The following is a 17115-nucleotide window of genomic DNA, read 5'->3' on the forward strand; positions in this document are numbered from 1 at the left end:
AGCAAGAGCTGGCATGCATAAGGGCCAGGACAGAGTAGGTAACTCTCAAAATGAAGATCTTTGACTTTTAAGAGTCATTGTGAAAGTCATTAGGAAGTCTTAAAATTGTCTTAAATTGAATCTTAAATTGAATGAATTTGTTTTATCAGTCCATTTGCAACAAAGAGCTGAAAAGCTGTGCAGGAATACAGTACCACCTTCTATTCTTGTTGAAAGCAGCTGAGCACTGAGCTGCTCACTTTGCGATAGACCTTGGCCAAGTACAAACTCAGAAACCTTGCCCCCTGTTTACCAGTCATTATCCTTTCCATGGTTCTCATCCAAACCTGACCACAGTGCTTTCCTCTCACCTGCAGCCTCTGGACCTGATTACCAAAAACTAAGTGTAGAGGTAACATCCTGCTCCTGTAATTTCACTGCCTTTTTCAGCTGAAAATTTCTCTTGTTCGTACTATTTGTGTGGTTTCCTTGCTCCCAGCCGTAGGGGTTGGCCATAAAGTAGGTGCCAGTGTTTCAACACCTGTATCATTTCAGTTTACTGGGGGAAGGTTGAGTTGGTCCACGGCTTTTTTGAGGCAGTAGTTACCTTTCCTTGGCAGGAAAGGTAACTACTGTTACCAGGCTCCAAATGTTCCTTTTTCCTGGTAACACTGACAAAACTTCAAGGAATTCAGAGCTTTAAACCATCTGGATCCTCCTGAGATGTCATCATTCTTTCTCTCTGTGGGATTATGGAGCTGGAGAAGAGGCAGGAGAGAGCACAACTCTTGAAGATACTCTGTAGGAAAGCCCTTATGGTTGCAGTTTTTGTTCATCTCTTCAGCGTGAAACCAAAAAATCCTGTAAGAACTCTTTCCACTCTCCAGAGTCTTAATAAGTATTGCTTGTTGAAGAAATAAATATGAACAAAAAGTCAGTAAAAATGTCTGCCTGAAAACAAGGAGCATTTTTTCATTGCTGGTTTTTTTTGCTGCACTTCTGTGTGTAACATCGGAATACAGACACTCAATACCAGGTAGTAGTCCAACAGCATTCCTCTTTGCAGGCTTTCCTGAAGCAAGATTCTTTTAAGAAGCTTGAATTGGCTGGGATACCTGCTGACTTGGTTTATTCCCCTCCTCTCATTCTTTCAAGCTTCTACTCTTCTACTACCTAAAAGCCATTTTTCTGCCTTCCAGTCAGTGCATTGGACCCCATTGTTTCCCTTTTTCTCACCAGTATTTCCTCATCTTTCTATTTTCTCTTATACAGTTCCTCATTCCACATATTTTTTCTAACATCACTGTGCCTTCATCACCTCCATCAGTGTCTCTGTCCTCCAGCCTCTGCATATTCTCTCTCCACCTGGCTGCTCCTTTTGAATGATCTGTTTTTTGCCCTTCTGCAGGTTCTTCTTCCCCCTTTTTACCTCAATTGCTGAATATGACCCTGCTTTAAGATAATCAGAAATAACAGGAGATGTTTTGGTTACCTAGCTCTCTTTGTTTAGGGTATAAAAAATAGTGCTGATTTTTGGCTCAAGGTAGTCTATTGGCACTCAGTGACTGGCAAAACTTGAAAAACTCCAGTGTCTTCTTTTTGTCTGGACACCATGGAAAAATATCCCCACAAAAGATCACGAAACTTTCAGTAATATTTTGCTTGGCCTCTTGACAGAAGCTGCACGTGCTGTGGCATGGAGAAGCGAGGACCTAACTGAAATAAATCCTCTGTTTATACTTACCAGCAATGCCATGGGGAGACACACCTTCCTTTCTTACCCCCTTTCCGAGCTCTTCTGCCCCAGTGTTGCCATGGCCCTGTCTGTGGTCAGTTCTCAGGTAGTTTGAGGCACAAGAAAATCAGAGCTGACTCATAAAAGAGGAGCATGTTTAATCTACAATTTTTTATGAACTGTTTGGAGTAGTCATAAATGTCCCATTTAATGGAAGTCCTGGAATTTTTTTTTTGGCAGGGTACGCCACATATTTCTGCTTCACCCAGATTGCAATAGAAGCCCATAACAATAGAGGATGGAGACTTGCAGAAATGGTTCTTCATGTAATTTATGGCATTTTCTAAAATACTTTCTTGTGTTTTCTCCCTTAGAGACATGTGAAGAAACTGACTAATGATTCAGACACAGAGATGTGAAATATTGCATCAATAACATTTTTTCATAGTTTTTTTTCCTAAACCAAAAAGCATTATCTATAAAATATGAGGCAAGGTTACCCAACTGAAAACATTTCCTTGAAAGTAACTCAGAGCACCAATAATTGTGATTAATGTGGCCTGCAAACTCCTGTTGACAAGATCTTGACACAGAATCAAACAAACAAGAAATGTGTTGGCCTTTCACTAATCTTCCATTCTCCAGATATTTGTAACTTCACATGCAGAAAGTGTAAATACTTCTGGCTGTAGAGTAGCAATGCTAATAATGTTAATATTTTAAGTTATTTTTATAATGCTCCATTTATTCAAATTAATTTAATGTAAATTATTTTGCAATTTTTGTTTTTCACTTTTTATAACAAAAGGCAACTCTGTGTGTCCTAATGTAAGATTAATTGCATTCATTGCCATTTCCTTTGGAATTTTTGGTTCAAGTATTACAACTTCCCCATTTTTCAGTTAGTGTAATTTTTTTCTTCATCTGTTTTGGCACATTTCAGACCTAAGTATTTTAATTCTTTCCCTGACCATACATGAATTTTGGACATGTGTCTTCCATTCTCTTATGTTTGTGCAGAGGTAAATAATTAATTTCACTTTTGTTGTAAATGTTCTATTTTCCTTAAATAATATTTTCAGTCTGTGGAAGAACAGGAGTGCTGTTTCTCTTGAGAATGCTTTCTGTGCAAGACAATGAACAGTGGTATCCCCGAGAGATGCTGCAGTGTTATGCAGAGTTCTTTTCAACTAATATGTTTTCATTTCTGACCAGCTTTCTTAGCAAACACCCGCTAGAAAGTGCTTGGAGGAAATTCCATGGAGATTTCAGATTTTGCTTATTGAAATCCTGCTGTTACTACCTTTTTGGGCACTCTCTTTTAAATGAGAAATATGATTCCTTACTGAAACTTACAGTCTTCTTTCCTCTCTCCTGCTCCCTCCTGGTTACATGAGTAAGATTTTTCAAAATACTGTGTAAGTGCGTCCCTTGGGTTATTCAGCATAGCCCTGAGCCTGATCTGCTCTTCTAAGAAGAGGTGCTTTAAAATTGAGAATCCTCAGCTCTTGAGTGGATTTGGCCTCCAGGGGTAACACATGTTCATCTCCCTTGTGCTCCTCCTTTTGCCCTGGAGTAAAAACCTGATGAAAATTGCCCCTGCACCCAAATCCTTTTTACCTCTAGAGGCCAGACAGTCCCCATTTTGGTTGAAAGACTTGGGAACCTTGAAGGCAAAGGTGTTATTACAGAGCCTAAATGGAAGGATAGTGATATTAAATACAGTTCTTTCAGACACTGAGTTGACTTTCTGTAGTTCAGTGAGCCAAGGAATCTAGGGCAAGGCTATTTTCTTACATACTTAAAGGAAAGCCTTTAAATAGGAGAGTCTTCATAGTGGCTTTTAGGGAACACATCACGTTTTCCTCTCAGAATATGGTGGAAATCTATAACTCAAGTGCCTGTGATGAGAGGCAGCAATGATAATACCAGGTAAGAAAAACAGAACATTCTGTCTCTTAGAGAGCTCAGAAAAATGGGAAATGTGAAGTGCATTGATTCTTTGAAAAAGTACAAGTAGCATCTGTTCAGATGCAATTTTTTGTTATCCTCAGCCACTCCATGTTTTTATTGCTGATTTTGTCAGAAAACCCAAACGAGTCTTGCGTCAAAGGGGATTTGTAATGGGATATATACAGGTATATTGTCCAAGGTTTATCATACTGCTATCAAGTATTGAATGTCCTTTGTTGGTTTCAATGGAACATCCATGCACACGCATCGTATTTAGTAAATCCCAAGAGAAAGGAAGCCAGAAAAGAAAATTATTATTTTCATGTGAATTACAAAAATGAGGTCTTGAAAAATATATGTGAGTTATTTAGGATAGGAATCCAAGCAATGATGCTAAGACCCCTCTGGTATTTCCAACATTGTTACTTTCAGAGGATGTAGTAGTATGGACCTTTTGGTAGGGGGTTCCAGCAGGACTGATGCCTGGGTATTCAAGGTGCTCTGTCCATCAGGAAATCTTTCTCCTAAGATGCACCCAGCAGTACCACTTTGGAATTTCATTGTGATGTGCCATAGAAACCCCCATTTCTGCCTCTTCATTTCTGGGAGAATGGCCTTCACTTCTGGTCCTCTGGGCAGTGGGTGTCAGGTCCCTGTCCAAGGCCATCTGGCACTCCCCTCCAGTCAGCCATTTGCAGCAGTATGGTGCCTCAGAACTTGTTCCCAGGGCAAACTCTTCCCTTGGCTCTCATAGTGATGAAAAAGTAACTGAAAAACTACTGGAGTAGTCAGTGCTGATTTTTTACATGGATGGACTCTGAAATTCTCTAGGTCTTGGGATTTTATTAATTACTTTTCCACCAAAGTGGCTCTGTGCTACACTAAAGCTGTTCATTTAGCAGCATGCAGCAATGCAGATCAATTTGCATGGTCAGTTGACATTAGCAAGGAAGAACTAGGAGGCAGTCAGAAACAGTGGAAATACTTTTTTGTCTTTCTTACTGTGGTTACATATTATGTTGGATATGGGCACATCTTCATCTTTCCTAGATCAATGGAGAGAAATGATTTGGAGTAACTTGTGCCTTTAGTTTCTGGGCTGTTTTCAGTTCAGGGGAAAATACAGAGGATCGTGCATCACTTGGAAATTGTTTTCTGTATGTACCTATGTTCACTTTCTGAATATCATAAGACTTGTGCTGGAAACTTCAAAGACCCCTAGTTGCTTCTTATACTCAGGGAAAAGAAATTACTTAAACTAAATGGTGTAAAACCTCTGCAAAATGTAACTGTTAATCCTTATTTTCCAGGAGTACATGCCTTTTAATGTGGATGTGGAGTTTCAGCCATAGCTCTACATGCATGTGCCCAGAGTTGAGGAGTAGAGCTAATCCAACTGTTTCTCTTAATTTTTTAACTCTAACCTGATTCAGCATGTTTGTTTTTGATTCAGGGACTGAAATTTTTGATAGATGTATTTTGTAATGCTTATTATTAAAGGATACTATAATTGGCTGTAGAAACATAAGTATTATGTTGTTGTTGTAATGTACCTAGTTCAGATTCATTCTGGACCTTTGCCCAGAGTGAAGGAACTTCAGATCCAGAACTTTGTTCAGCTCCCTTTCCCTTTGGCTTTTCTCCTCCCTTCCCCAAGTGATGTGGTGTATAAGTATTTGTTGTTAAAAGGAAAGAAAAACCAATTGACAGTAATGGGAGACTGAAGACTTGAAAGAACTGTATGGGGAATGATGGGTCAGCTCAGAAAGCTGTTCTCAGGAGCAAAATTGAATGTGCAGTTCAGCAGTTGAGCCACACTGTGGCACTATTGGACTTCACTTCCTTCCACTTTGTCTTTCCCATTATAGGTGAAGATATTTACAAAGCCAGAGAAGAGGGGTCTGAAATGTGGGGGGCCGTTGAAGTGCAAGAAGATGAAGATACTCTTGTGGAAGTTCCACTGGACCAGGTAGTGATCAAGTTTTAAATAAATGGTTTTGCTTCTTTTTTTTTTTTTTTTTTTTTTTTTTTTTTTTTTTTTTTTTTTTTTTTTAAGGATTACAGGTTGTGTGTTGTTTCTCTTCCCTCAATTTCTTTCAAGTGTACAGCATAATTCTGTGGGGATGACTGTAAGCTCAACAATACTGCTTCTTTTATGGCAGCTTCAGCAAATCTCCCTTTCTGTGTTAATATGTCAGTTACCTTTTCATCAGCATTCATGATAATGTCTCAGATACAGTATCAAACCATGAGGACCAGCATCTGTAAATAGGTGCCAGTTAAATCTCAACTGCTCTGAGAGCTCTTACAGAGCCTTAGAGAATCAGACTCCCCACTGTTACATCCTACCAAATAAGTTCACCTGAATTGCAGTCTCTTTATACTGGTAGAGCAGTATTCCTCCAGTCCTGGACCACAACAGGTGCAGATTTATCTGATTTTTGTTAAAGCTGACAGCACTTTGTTCTGTTGGAGCAACATGGTGCTTTGTTGGCCAGTTTTTTAATCCTAAGATTTATGTGCAATAAATGGGTCTTGATAACTTAATATAAGATTATATCTCCCTTTTTGTACTTTGCAGTCCTGTGGACTGAAATAATACAAGGACTAGGTAAATTGAATCTAACAGTAACAGCAGTTACTGTCCTTTATCTTGCTTTCAGTGTAGACTTCTGTATTTGTAGGAGAAATTGGAAGAAGTGTGGTAAGTATGGGGAAGAAAATATCCTTAATGAGGGTGGAGACTGAATTTGTGGGCTAAAAGGTAGGTAAAAACCTACCTACACCTGGTTTGGTGAGATTTAAAAGGTCAGCTGGTTGAGATTTAACTGGCACCTATTTACAGATGCTGGTCCTCATGGTTTGATACTGTATCTGAGACATTATCATATGTTCATGGGTCACACAGATGATGGCATGGGACACAGCCTTAGCCAGGCCCAGCTGCTGTTATCAGGTGAATGCAGGGCTGTCTTTCAGAGCAATCTTAGCAGCTTGAGGGAATAGGGTGACTTGAGCCTCAGAAGTTCAAGAGAGGTACAAAGCTGGGCATCTGTAGTGCAGTTAACTCTCAGTGCAGTCTGGAGACAGGTGGGTTAGAAAGGAGCTGCAGAAAGGCCATGGAGCTCCTGTGGCTGCCTAGTTGAGTTGGTGGTTCTCCCTGTGGCGATGAGGTGGACTGTGCAGGCTGGGCTAGTAAAAGCACAGCCAGCACGTCAAGGTCACTGATTATCTTTCTTGACTCGCCATCTCTGAGGTTGCATCTAGAGTATTTGTCCAGCTTTGAGTCCTTCTCAGCAGAAGAGAGATATTTTGAAGATATTTTGGAGAGATATTTAGGAGAAAGTTCAGCACAGTGACAAACAAAAAAATTTTATGGGCTAGAGCTTATGACAATATTTAATTGCTTACTAAATAGTGTTTACTATTTATCTGGCTGATTTTTTAAAAAAATTATTTGTATTGTGTAAAAGAATACTAGACATATATACTTTGAGCTTGTGTTCTGCTTTTAAACACAATACCTGAGGGGAAATAGATCTTGTATGAACTTATTTGCCACTTGGAAGACCGACACTATACTATCTAAAAAAATACACAGATTTTATCTTAGGCTCCTGTTGCTAAGAAGGATCATTCTTATTATTTATTCACTTCAATGGGAAGGAATGTTGCTCAGCTATTTTATAGGCATTGTTCTTGAAAACCCATGAATCCGGTGATGGAGGCAACAAGAACAAGACTGTCTTGGTCCCTGATAGAAGGAATGCTACAGCTGTGTCTTCTCACAGCACATACCTGCCCCAGCCTCAGAGTCTTATAGGATGAACACCATAGGGCTCATCAGCCCTGTTAATTGTGGTTGTCCTGGTGAGGTGTAGTGATAATTAGGATGTGTTGTGTAATATTGATAGCAGTGACATTGGGGAAGAACGTGCCAGCTGTTGTTTTAATCTTTGTTTCTTATGACATCCTGAAGCACATCCTACTCTGGTCTTGACAGTGTAATAATCAAATTCAGAAATTATTAGCTTGTTTATTGGCCTCTGGAGGTGTGTAAAGAATTCCTCTGGGTAGTGTAGAACATTTGGCTGTGTAAATTGGGTTGTCAGGCCTTAGTTTTTAGGCTGACTGCAATTCATATGAAATCCAACCCTGGAACCAGCTGCCTTACTTTTCTACAGAGATCCTACAGCACAGGCAGTAGCTCTGTGTGTCTCCCCAGTTTGCCTCTGCCTGTGGGAGGGGAAAAACTCTCTACTACCACTCTTCTGTTTGGCAGTAGAACTGTACACATAGCTGCCAGTGAGCATCAGATGTGCTGGCAAGCTTGCAATGCTAGGAACTTGCTGAATACCTCTAAGCTCATCTACCAAGGTCCATTCATCATGTACAGATGGAAATATTTTTCTACCAACAGATTTTGCTATCTGGACAGGGAACTGCAAGCAGTTGTATTCGAGGGGGAAAAATATTAAAAAATCAGTCATGCACGCTACAAATAATCTGATTTTCATGTTTCCATAAAAGCCAAGCAAAGCACCAACATTTATTGCAAAGCAAGCCATGGTTTATATATAATGTTAAAACTTCATGTATAGCTTCCTTGGAAATCTCACAAGAAGCCATGTCCTTCTGAGTATCACAGAGTACTTTTTATTCCCAGATAACTAAGGTCACTCTAACCTTAGAAGCATTCAGCATTTTGCATGTTCAGGTTCATATTAATGACCATTTAAAATTGTTTTAAATTCTGTCATGTAAAGCTTTTTAGCTTTTTCTTATCTGCACTGCAGTGTCTGTTATTGCTAGAAATATGGGAAAGGACAGCCAGCCAGGGCTTGACTATCTTGCATAATGCATAAATATTTACATGCCAGCTTTCACTAGAATGCTGACACTTGTGATAGGCTATCATTTCCATCAGCCACATAAATGAGGTGGTGAACATAGAGCATAATATTTTTTTTCTTTTTATGCACCTTCTCTGTCTTGCTGTTTGAAATACACAGTTGAACAAATGCCAGATTAGCCATTAACTAAACCTAGTGTTATACTGGCTAGACTCTCACTTATGTCCTGTTCTGTAAAATGCTGTCTGCCAGCTGAAAACACATTAAAAGAACAGGGTTTGCTTTACTGCTGACTAGCTGACAGTTGTAATTGAACATCAAGGAAGAAAAAATGAATATTTTGCCTTAAACCAAACCAGACCTTTCTGTTCCATATTCTTTACCAAGACTTCAGCTCCCAAATACAAAATGATTAGTTTCTTCTTTTGACATGCAGGCTTACTCCAAGTTGGTTGTTTGCATCACTGTGTCAACATTCATGGGGACTGATGACAGACTATGAAATCAGTTGTGCAAATAGCAAGGGAACAAGGTGGTTCTTGACAGGGAGGCAGCAAAACAATAGTAGTTTCTTATTGGAGATAGTAATTAAGTGTGTTACTTTGAATTTGCTGGTAATAATGCAAATATATTCAAAGTAACTTTGAGAGAAAAATTTCTAACTTTTAAAGCTTTCAGAAAAACCTACTCCTTTTCTTTCATTCTCTATAAGTTCTAAAATACAAAAGCAGCAGTTTCTATTGATAATACTGAAATAACACTGCAAGTTTGCACTTGCAGTGCAAAACAGTTTATCCATTTCCATAAGCATGGTTGTTCTTCTCCCATGCTGAGCCCTTGGGAGGTGGAGAAAGCAGGAGAGTTATGAGACCTGAAGTTATCCAATGCATGACCCCATAAGCAATTCAGGCATGTTGTTGTGCCAGCCTGCTTTGCCATGGGGTATATGATACTGGCTATTAAGATGTGATGTGGAAAGAACTCAATTTGGGTTTTGGTTTGTTCTTTGGGTTATTTTCCCCCTCCAGATTCATCATCCCCATCTGCTTCTCTCCTGTGTTTATTTGTAAAAATTACTTGGTGATAAATTTATCTAATAGGCACTGGTTTGGAGTTTTTCTGTAGATGTTCACATTCTTGGTTCTTTCATTATCCATTTGCTTTCCAATTTTACAGATATGTCCACTGATTAATGCAGTGCTCCACTCATTATTTCCCATTTCCTGGGCTTTGGTGTGATGTGAGATTGTGTATCTCTCCTAGGTGAGCTGGAGCTGGAGTATATCATCAGTAGCAGAAAATTTTCACCTTTCATTTGCAGTTTTCATTATAGAATACACATTTTGCTTTAGAGACCCAAGATCCACCTCAGTGAGCAGAATAAAATGTTTATCTTCCCCATGGCCAAAGGCAAAATGTTAAAGTTTATGTTGATTCAACATTACAACAGGCCGACTGCTTGAAGAGACATTTTTTGATTAAAAAGGCTACAGCTTTTCACAAGAAAACATTTTGCACTACATCAGTAAGGATTTCAAAATGCCTTTTGGAAAGAACACATGCAGAACTTCTTATGCTCAAATTTCACTACAAATGATGCAGCTGTAATTTAAACCTTATGAATTTTGAGTGCTGACAAGCCGGCAGATAATATTTTCCACTGCATGTTCTTCTTTCAGCTCCACTGATTTACACTTAATGTTGCTATTGTTTGTCTGTGTGAGACAAGGAAACTTACTCTCATTGGTTCCTTGCAATTCAAAATGAGAAGGGAGATCCTTCCTCAGTTTCTGTGGTGCCTTGAGAAGGCTGACCTAGAACAGAGGCTAGACAGAGTTAAAGAATAAAGTATTTGTTAAAAACCTTAATGGATACACCTTGGGCAGTACAAGAGCAGCTTCTCAAGGCATCATCTGCATTGGGTAGCTGTGATTTATGAAGTTGTAGTAGCAATGCCTGACCTTGTCTTTAGAGGCCTCTGTGGCCAACAGTTGAGGGCTTTCACATCTGAGTGAAGCCTGGCAGTGTAAACCTCTTGTAAAACTAGTTTTGACACCACTTCGAAAAAAGTTTCCTCTGTGTAACCCTGTTTTGAAAAATTTCAGCAATCCTAGAGCAGGCAGTTTCTCAAATTGCATAACTTACTTGCTTTAATTTGTATTTTTGCAGTCTCAGTAGGACATTTTTTAAAATGCTTAACAATTTTCTAATTAGCTGCAGGTATGCTCAGCAGATCATACTAAATTATAGGAAGTGAAGTTTAGGCAAATTTTATTGAAAAATTTGCATGCAAAATATTGTGGGAAAAAATAAACTTAAGTGTCACTGAAGTAGATGGAAAAAGGTATTTTTGGCTTAGTAACATATTAGAAAATATTTTTCTAATTTTATTATAGATTGTCAAAGCTTTGAATAATTTAGGTTGAAAAGGACCTTAAAAATCATCTCAACCCCTCTACCACAGGCAGGGACACCTTTCACTAGACCAGGTGCTCTGAGCCTCATTATCCTGGTCTGGAACTCTTCCCTGGACGGGGCATCCACAGCTTCTCTGGGCAACCTGTGCCAGTGCCTCACCACCCTCACAGTAAAGAACTTCCTCCTAACAGCCAATACAGCCCTGGCCTCTGTCAGTTTGAAGTCATTCCCCTTGGTCCTGTCACTACATGCCCTGCTAAAAGGATCCTCTCCAGATTTCACAGAGCCCCCCTTCAGGCCCTGGGAGGTGCTGTGAGGTGTCTCTGCAGCCCTCTCTTCCCCATACTGAACCCCCCAGCCCTCTGAGCCTGTCTTCATAGGAGAGGTCTATGTCCCTCTTATGCTGGGGGCCCCAGAGGGCAGTGCTCAAAGATGCTGGCTTCTCTATCATAGCTGCATTAAGGAAGGAAGTATACTTCCAATTAGTAGACAATGAAACCAATGAAGGGAGTTTGAAAAGCTGTTTTTTTTCTACACCTCAAGCTCTTTAGTTTCCATTCATTCTGGATGCTGTGACATTATGAAAAATTAGGCACTGTGGATTCAGGTGCTGTATGTGTTGTGTAAAAAAAAAAAAGTAATGGCACCTATCTCATGAAAAAGTTGGAGTTTAAATGTTGTAGGGATAAATACTTTCTGCTTTCAGGAACAGTGCATTTTGTCATTTTGTGCAAATGTAGGAACTATGTGGGAAGTGTAAGACAGTTGAACCTTAACTATTCATTTGCTTGTTTTCAAGAGCCTGGGTTTTGTAAATGATGTGGAAGAGAAGAGGGCTGCTGTCACTTAGCAACACTTTCTGGTTCAGGAACAAAATGTTTTGCTGTTGGAATCTATGCAGTGCTGCTACAAAACATTCCTGAGTAGGAGCAGGGGAGCTCTGTTCTGGAGAGCTTTGGTGCAACTGAAGTCAAGTGTTCCTGCTGCTGCATTTCTGAGATGTATTCATGCTGCTCTTCATGACCATTAAGACTTTTGTTGTCTACCTCATTGTTTGTCTGCTGTGACCATTAGCCAAGTAAACATTTCCAAACTACTTCAATAACACAAAATTATGTTTTATATTAATGGTACAAAATAATTTCTGCCTTAAATGATTTTTTCATACTGCACTTTTCAGTATCAGTCATGTACAAACCTTCTGAGAGGTTTGCATTAGCATCCCTAGAGGAAAATAAGCCAAATTCTTCAATGTCTGAAGATTTCCTGACTTACTGCTGTTGAGTAATGATGGTATTTGGTAATGTAGCTCTTAATGAATGATAGCATGATGAGTGTAATTAGACTATGTCTTTCTTTTTTAAACACTCTGTTTTTGCTGAGATTAAAAAGACTGTCAAGCAATTCTTGAATGCAAAATGAAATTGGCTCTGTTTCTCATCAACCTGTTAGTTAAGTCAGGACGTTTCCAGAAGGTGAGCTGGGTCTGTATTTCCAGCAAGAAGCTTCAGTTTTTCTGCATGCCTTTGGTTGAATATGCTTTTCAATGTACATATACAAGTCTTTTGTCAGTGACTCTTCTTTATTGCTAGTCCATGACAAGCAAAGAACTCTTCCCACATTCACACAGGTATGGTTTCAAAACTAGTTATTTTAAGTAATGTGCTTTCAAGCATGAAACTGCAAAAGCATCACCTTTGCTTAGAAGATGAATCCAGCAATGCAAAAAGGAAGGTTACTTCCTATTTTCTTTGAACCATGCAAAAGGCAAAATTACAAACCTCATTATGGTTAGTTCTGGCTATAGGAGGAATGGGGATAATCTAGCACAGTGACTGCAAAAGCTCCCTGCTCTAGAATTCACTTGACTGTGAAAATTACCTTAAGGAATAGGAATGCTTCTCCAGTCCAAGTTCAAGTTTTGCTGTTGTTTTTTGAGGTGTGTAGATGGGACTAAACTAATGCAGGAACATTTATTCTGTAGTTCATTACAGTATCCATGTCCAGTTACACTGGGCTACAACTGGCTGGCTGCTTCCAACATGAATTTTTGATGTGCCTTTTGTTCTCTGTTACAATCCTTGATATCCTTATGATAACTGTGTTACATAGAGGTGATAGAGGCCCTCAGACCTGGAGATATATCCAGAGCTGTTTCTCTGGATTTGAGATGCCCTGAGCTTTTATAGGAACCACAAGTGTGAGGGACAATTCCTGTGAGCCAACACAATGGCTGAAGGCTGAACTCTTGGCTTCTGAGCAACAAGAAGAGCAGCCTCACCTCTGTCTGGGATACCCATCCAATTAATTCCATACAGGAAGTTCTGACTGAGAATATTTTGATTATTTAAAAGGTGACTGATGAAAAGCTAAAAACTAAGATGGGAAATGTCACTGCTTCCTCATCAGTATACAAGGTCGTTGCTGACTTGAGTCTGATAATTTCTGCAAGGATAGGTAGGTCTCATTCAGCATACCTGTTTTGCTTTCAGTGTGCCCATCCTGGTTTATTCTGACTGAGGGAGCACAGTTTGTGGTAATTTTGGTGCATATATAATAGGCAATTTGTGCAGTCGTAGGTGGAGGTATGGCTGGACTGCATCAAATTCAATGAAAAGGTTCCCAATGACTCCAGAGGACTTTAAATTACACCCTGACCCACCAAGTACTTTCATGTAGGCTTTAGTTCAAAATTTCAGGATCATTGCCATCATTGAAACTGTTCAAGAAGGTAAAGTTAAGCATGTACAGCATTTACAGGCTTTGCACTATTAAGACCTCTGCTTTTCTCCCTTTTTCTGTTTTTTCCCCTGCATGTATATATGCAGATAAACACTCTCTTTCCCTAAATATGAAAAATCCAAAATTTTCTCAGTATACCTCTTTCTCAGTGAAGAAAGTGTACTTAAAATAGAGAATGCTAATTTATGCATAGTGAGTAGGTCAGTAAGATCTCAGTAGAAAGTATCACACTTTTTAAATGTAAAGAGCAATATCCTATTTAGTGGGTGATTTTGGCCTTCAGTTTCCTCCCTATAGTCCTGTCTTAGGTCTGCTGTGCAGTCTGAAATGCACAGTCAGTGGTCATATCCACATTTGAAAGGCTACCTTTGACTCTGCATGCAGCGGGAACTGTACTACATTTCAGATTACCTTGTGAAAAGTAATGAATACTTTTGTATAACTACACAATTACCTTGTGAAAAGTAATGAATCAATGTTGATTTTTAACTTGTTTGAAATGTCCATTCTTATGTAGTGTAGCTTGAAAGGAGATTAAATTAAGAATGTCTTTTGCTTTCCAATTAGCTGAAAACATGGCTTTTTATTTTTGTATGTAATAGTAATGACATTGTAGTAATATGCTCAGCTATCTTGAAATTTTCAGTTACTATAAAAACATTATACTTGCACTGATGGGAGTTGTTCTACTCATCTTGGTTTCTACTATTATTTTCCCTGTAATTTAGCTTGATTGATCAAGTTAAATTAGTTGGAATTGGAATGTTATTTCATGCCAGTACTATTCTCTGTGAGCTTTCAGTGAGTTTCTGGGCACAGAAATGCTGAGTTTATATTCTATGTTGCTCAGATTTAACTCTTCAAAAATTTGCATCCGCATCTATTTGAGATAGATAAGGTGAAATGAATCTAGCTAGCATAGCACTTTAGGAAATCACTGTCCCTCAAATGTCCATTGTGCTTCCATGCCAAAGATTGCTTCCACAGAGTGAAACCAGTTAAAGCATTGGGATGCATATGTTCACTCCATGGCATAAAGATTACACACTTCTGCAGTCCAGAATGAGCCACCATACTAAAGCCATGCAGGCAAGAGCATATATTCACTTCTGCTCGTACCCACTACCAAAAAGCTGAAATTGTAATGTCTTGAATGACTCCAACAGTTAACTGAGAAAGTATGTGTTGACTTTTCTCATCCTCTGTTCATTTAGTGTGTGTAATGCCATGGCAAGCAGATGTCATTAAGTAAAACCAAACACATTTTTAGTTAGTGGTGTCTGGTGCATGTAATTTGTCCCACCCTCTCCTGTTTCTGGTCAGAATTCAGAGCTGCTAATTTCCTTAGCAGAATGAAAGAAAATTAGTAGATAACATGTCTAAGAGTAGCAGGTAATTTCTGAGAATTTATGGATCTACAGATTCCTTGCTATTTTTATGTGCTGCAAGTTATGAAGGTTGGATCAAGTTTGCTTTGGATGGTGCCTTCTTTGAAGGTTTCTGTAAAGACTTGGCTTGTTAAAGTTTTATTTTAGTGGTAATAAGGCCAGTTTGATGTTACTAGATGAAAGTGAGTCAGAAAGGCTTGAATAAAAAACACATAGAAATGACTACTTCAAAAATCACTTATGGAGCCACTGTTTACCTGGTTGTGTACCCACATAGTATTCCTGGTAATTCCATATTCTGTGAATTATTGCAACACAATAACTTGTTCATTTTGCAGCTGTGCCAATATGGCATTGTGCACTGGCATAATAAAGTTGTCTGATGTTGCTACTTAGATATCAAAGGAAAATCAAGATGTTTCATCAAGAGGCATCAATAAATTCTTGATCTTACTGAACTGGCTCTTATTAATACGTTGAAGGTGATGAGAGAATTCTTTTGAAATGTTATGATTAATGAGAAAAAGAAATTTTTAGAAGACAACTTAACTTCTCTGTTGCAGATAGCTGCTTGCATAAAGGAGCTACTAAGGACAGTAAAATTCCAAACAGTTTTGATTAGGAGATATAATCCATTGCTTGTTTGCTTTTGATTTAGAGTCTGATGAGGCTGGGTGGGAGGCAGACACCTTGTCACTCCTGTGGGATTTTTTCACTTTATTTTCATTCATACCTCAGCTCAAGTATGTAAGTAATCTTGGCAGGTGGGAGCATTGGTGGACTGAATAGTCAGGTGAAAGAAAGCTGAAACTGGAAGGCAAATGACAAAGACCACACAATTTGTGCATCCATCTCCCAGGCTGTCATGAGATGATGCTGCCAGCAGCTTTATCCATAGTGAGTTTCTGATAACTCTTCTACAAGGTGAAGCAAGATCTTGTTTCTTCTGGCTGCTGGTTGAATTCTGTGTAGGAAAAAAATGTTGCCAAATGGCCAGCAAAACCTAACCAAGGCACTGTACACAGGGATCTGTGGGAAGGAAATGATGTCTTGGAAGTGACCAATGGTAGCTCTGCCTCATCTCTCTAACCACTTTTCTGTGTATTCAAAGAAGACAAGACTGATGGTCATGGCATGGCCTGGTCCACAGGTAAAATGCTTCCAGGGGAACAGCTTACAGGCTTTTAATACATTATATTTTCTTGTGACAGGACTTTATAAACAAGTATGTACTAGATACTAGAAAGTCAGAGAACCTGGAATAGATGGAACAGAGTAAGCTGTTTCTGTATTAATTAAATTTAGCTCATTCCAATTGTTTTGAGTGTAGTCAAATGGATTAAACTCTATGTAATAAATTAAAATCTCACCATTTTGGAAATGAAGAATAAAATGGCATTATGGGGTGTAAGTACAGGAGCATAATTTGCTGTCCATGCAGACAAACCTCAAATTAGCATACTTACTCCTCAGTAATGATGTAATTGTGAATTTGATGTCTGTCATGTTTCAGAATTGCACGGAGCATTCTGATTTAAAATGCCCCCTAATGCTTCTGCTTTTCCTTTCACCAGAGACCAGCAGAAACTGTAGATGAAGAAGAAAATGTAGAAGAGGAAGATGACAGGGGAGAGGAAGCATATAAAGGAGAATATCCAGAAGTGAATGAAGAGGAAAGTGGGGAAACTGTTAAAGAAAAAATTGAAGTGGAAAAAAATGAAAATAAATTAAATGAAAATTATGAAGATGAAGCAGGAGAAACAGAGAATGTTGACCAAGCAGAGGAAAAGGAACTTATCCATTTAAATGGCAAAAACAATGAAGGAAATGGTGAGGGAATGGAGCATTTGAACTACCAAGGTGATCTTCAGCCTGAAGAGGAAATAAAAGAGGATTCTGGTAGTCAGAACCAGGTAAGTGTTTATTTTTTCAAACTTTCTTATGGTATTGTTCCTTATTCATCTCAAGCCTTATGGTTCTTATCTGCTCTCTAAGTAGTGAATTTCTGATAAAGTCCTGAGACCATTTATGAGAACTTTGGCTTGTG

General features: G+C 38.9%; 1 protein-coding gene across 1 annotated transcript in view; it reads left to right on the plus strand.

The window, feature by feature from the left end:
- The window catches only part of DCDC2 (doublecortin domain containing 2), a 54629-nt gene that overhangs the window by 33766 nt on the left and 3748 nt on the right, over positions 1–17115 (plus strand). The window contains exons 8-9 of the mRNA XM_059477734.1: positions 5536–5636; positions 16643–16981. Coding sequence (XP_059333717.1) covers positions 5536–5636; positions 16643–16981 — 440 coding nt within the window. The remainder of the gene's footprint in view (positions 1–5535; positions 5637–16642; positions 16982–17115) is intronic.

Source organism: Ammospiza nelsoni, chromosome 1 (assembly GCF_027579445.1).
Source record: "Ammospiza nelsoni isolate bAmmNel1 chromosome 1, bAmmNel1.pri, whole genome shotgun sequence".
Taxonomy (NCBI): Eukaryota; Metazoa; Chordata; class Aves; order Passeriformes; family Passerellidae; genus Ammospiza; species Ammospiza nelsoni.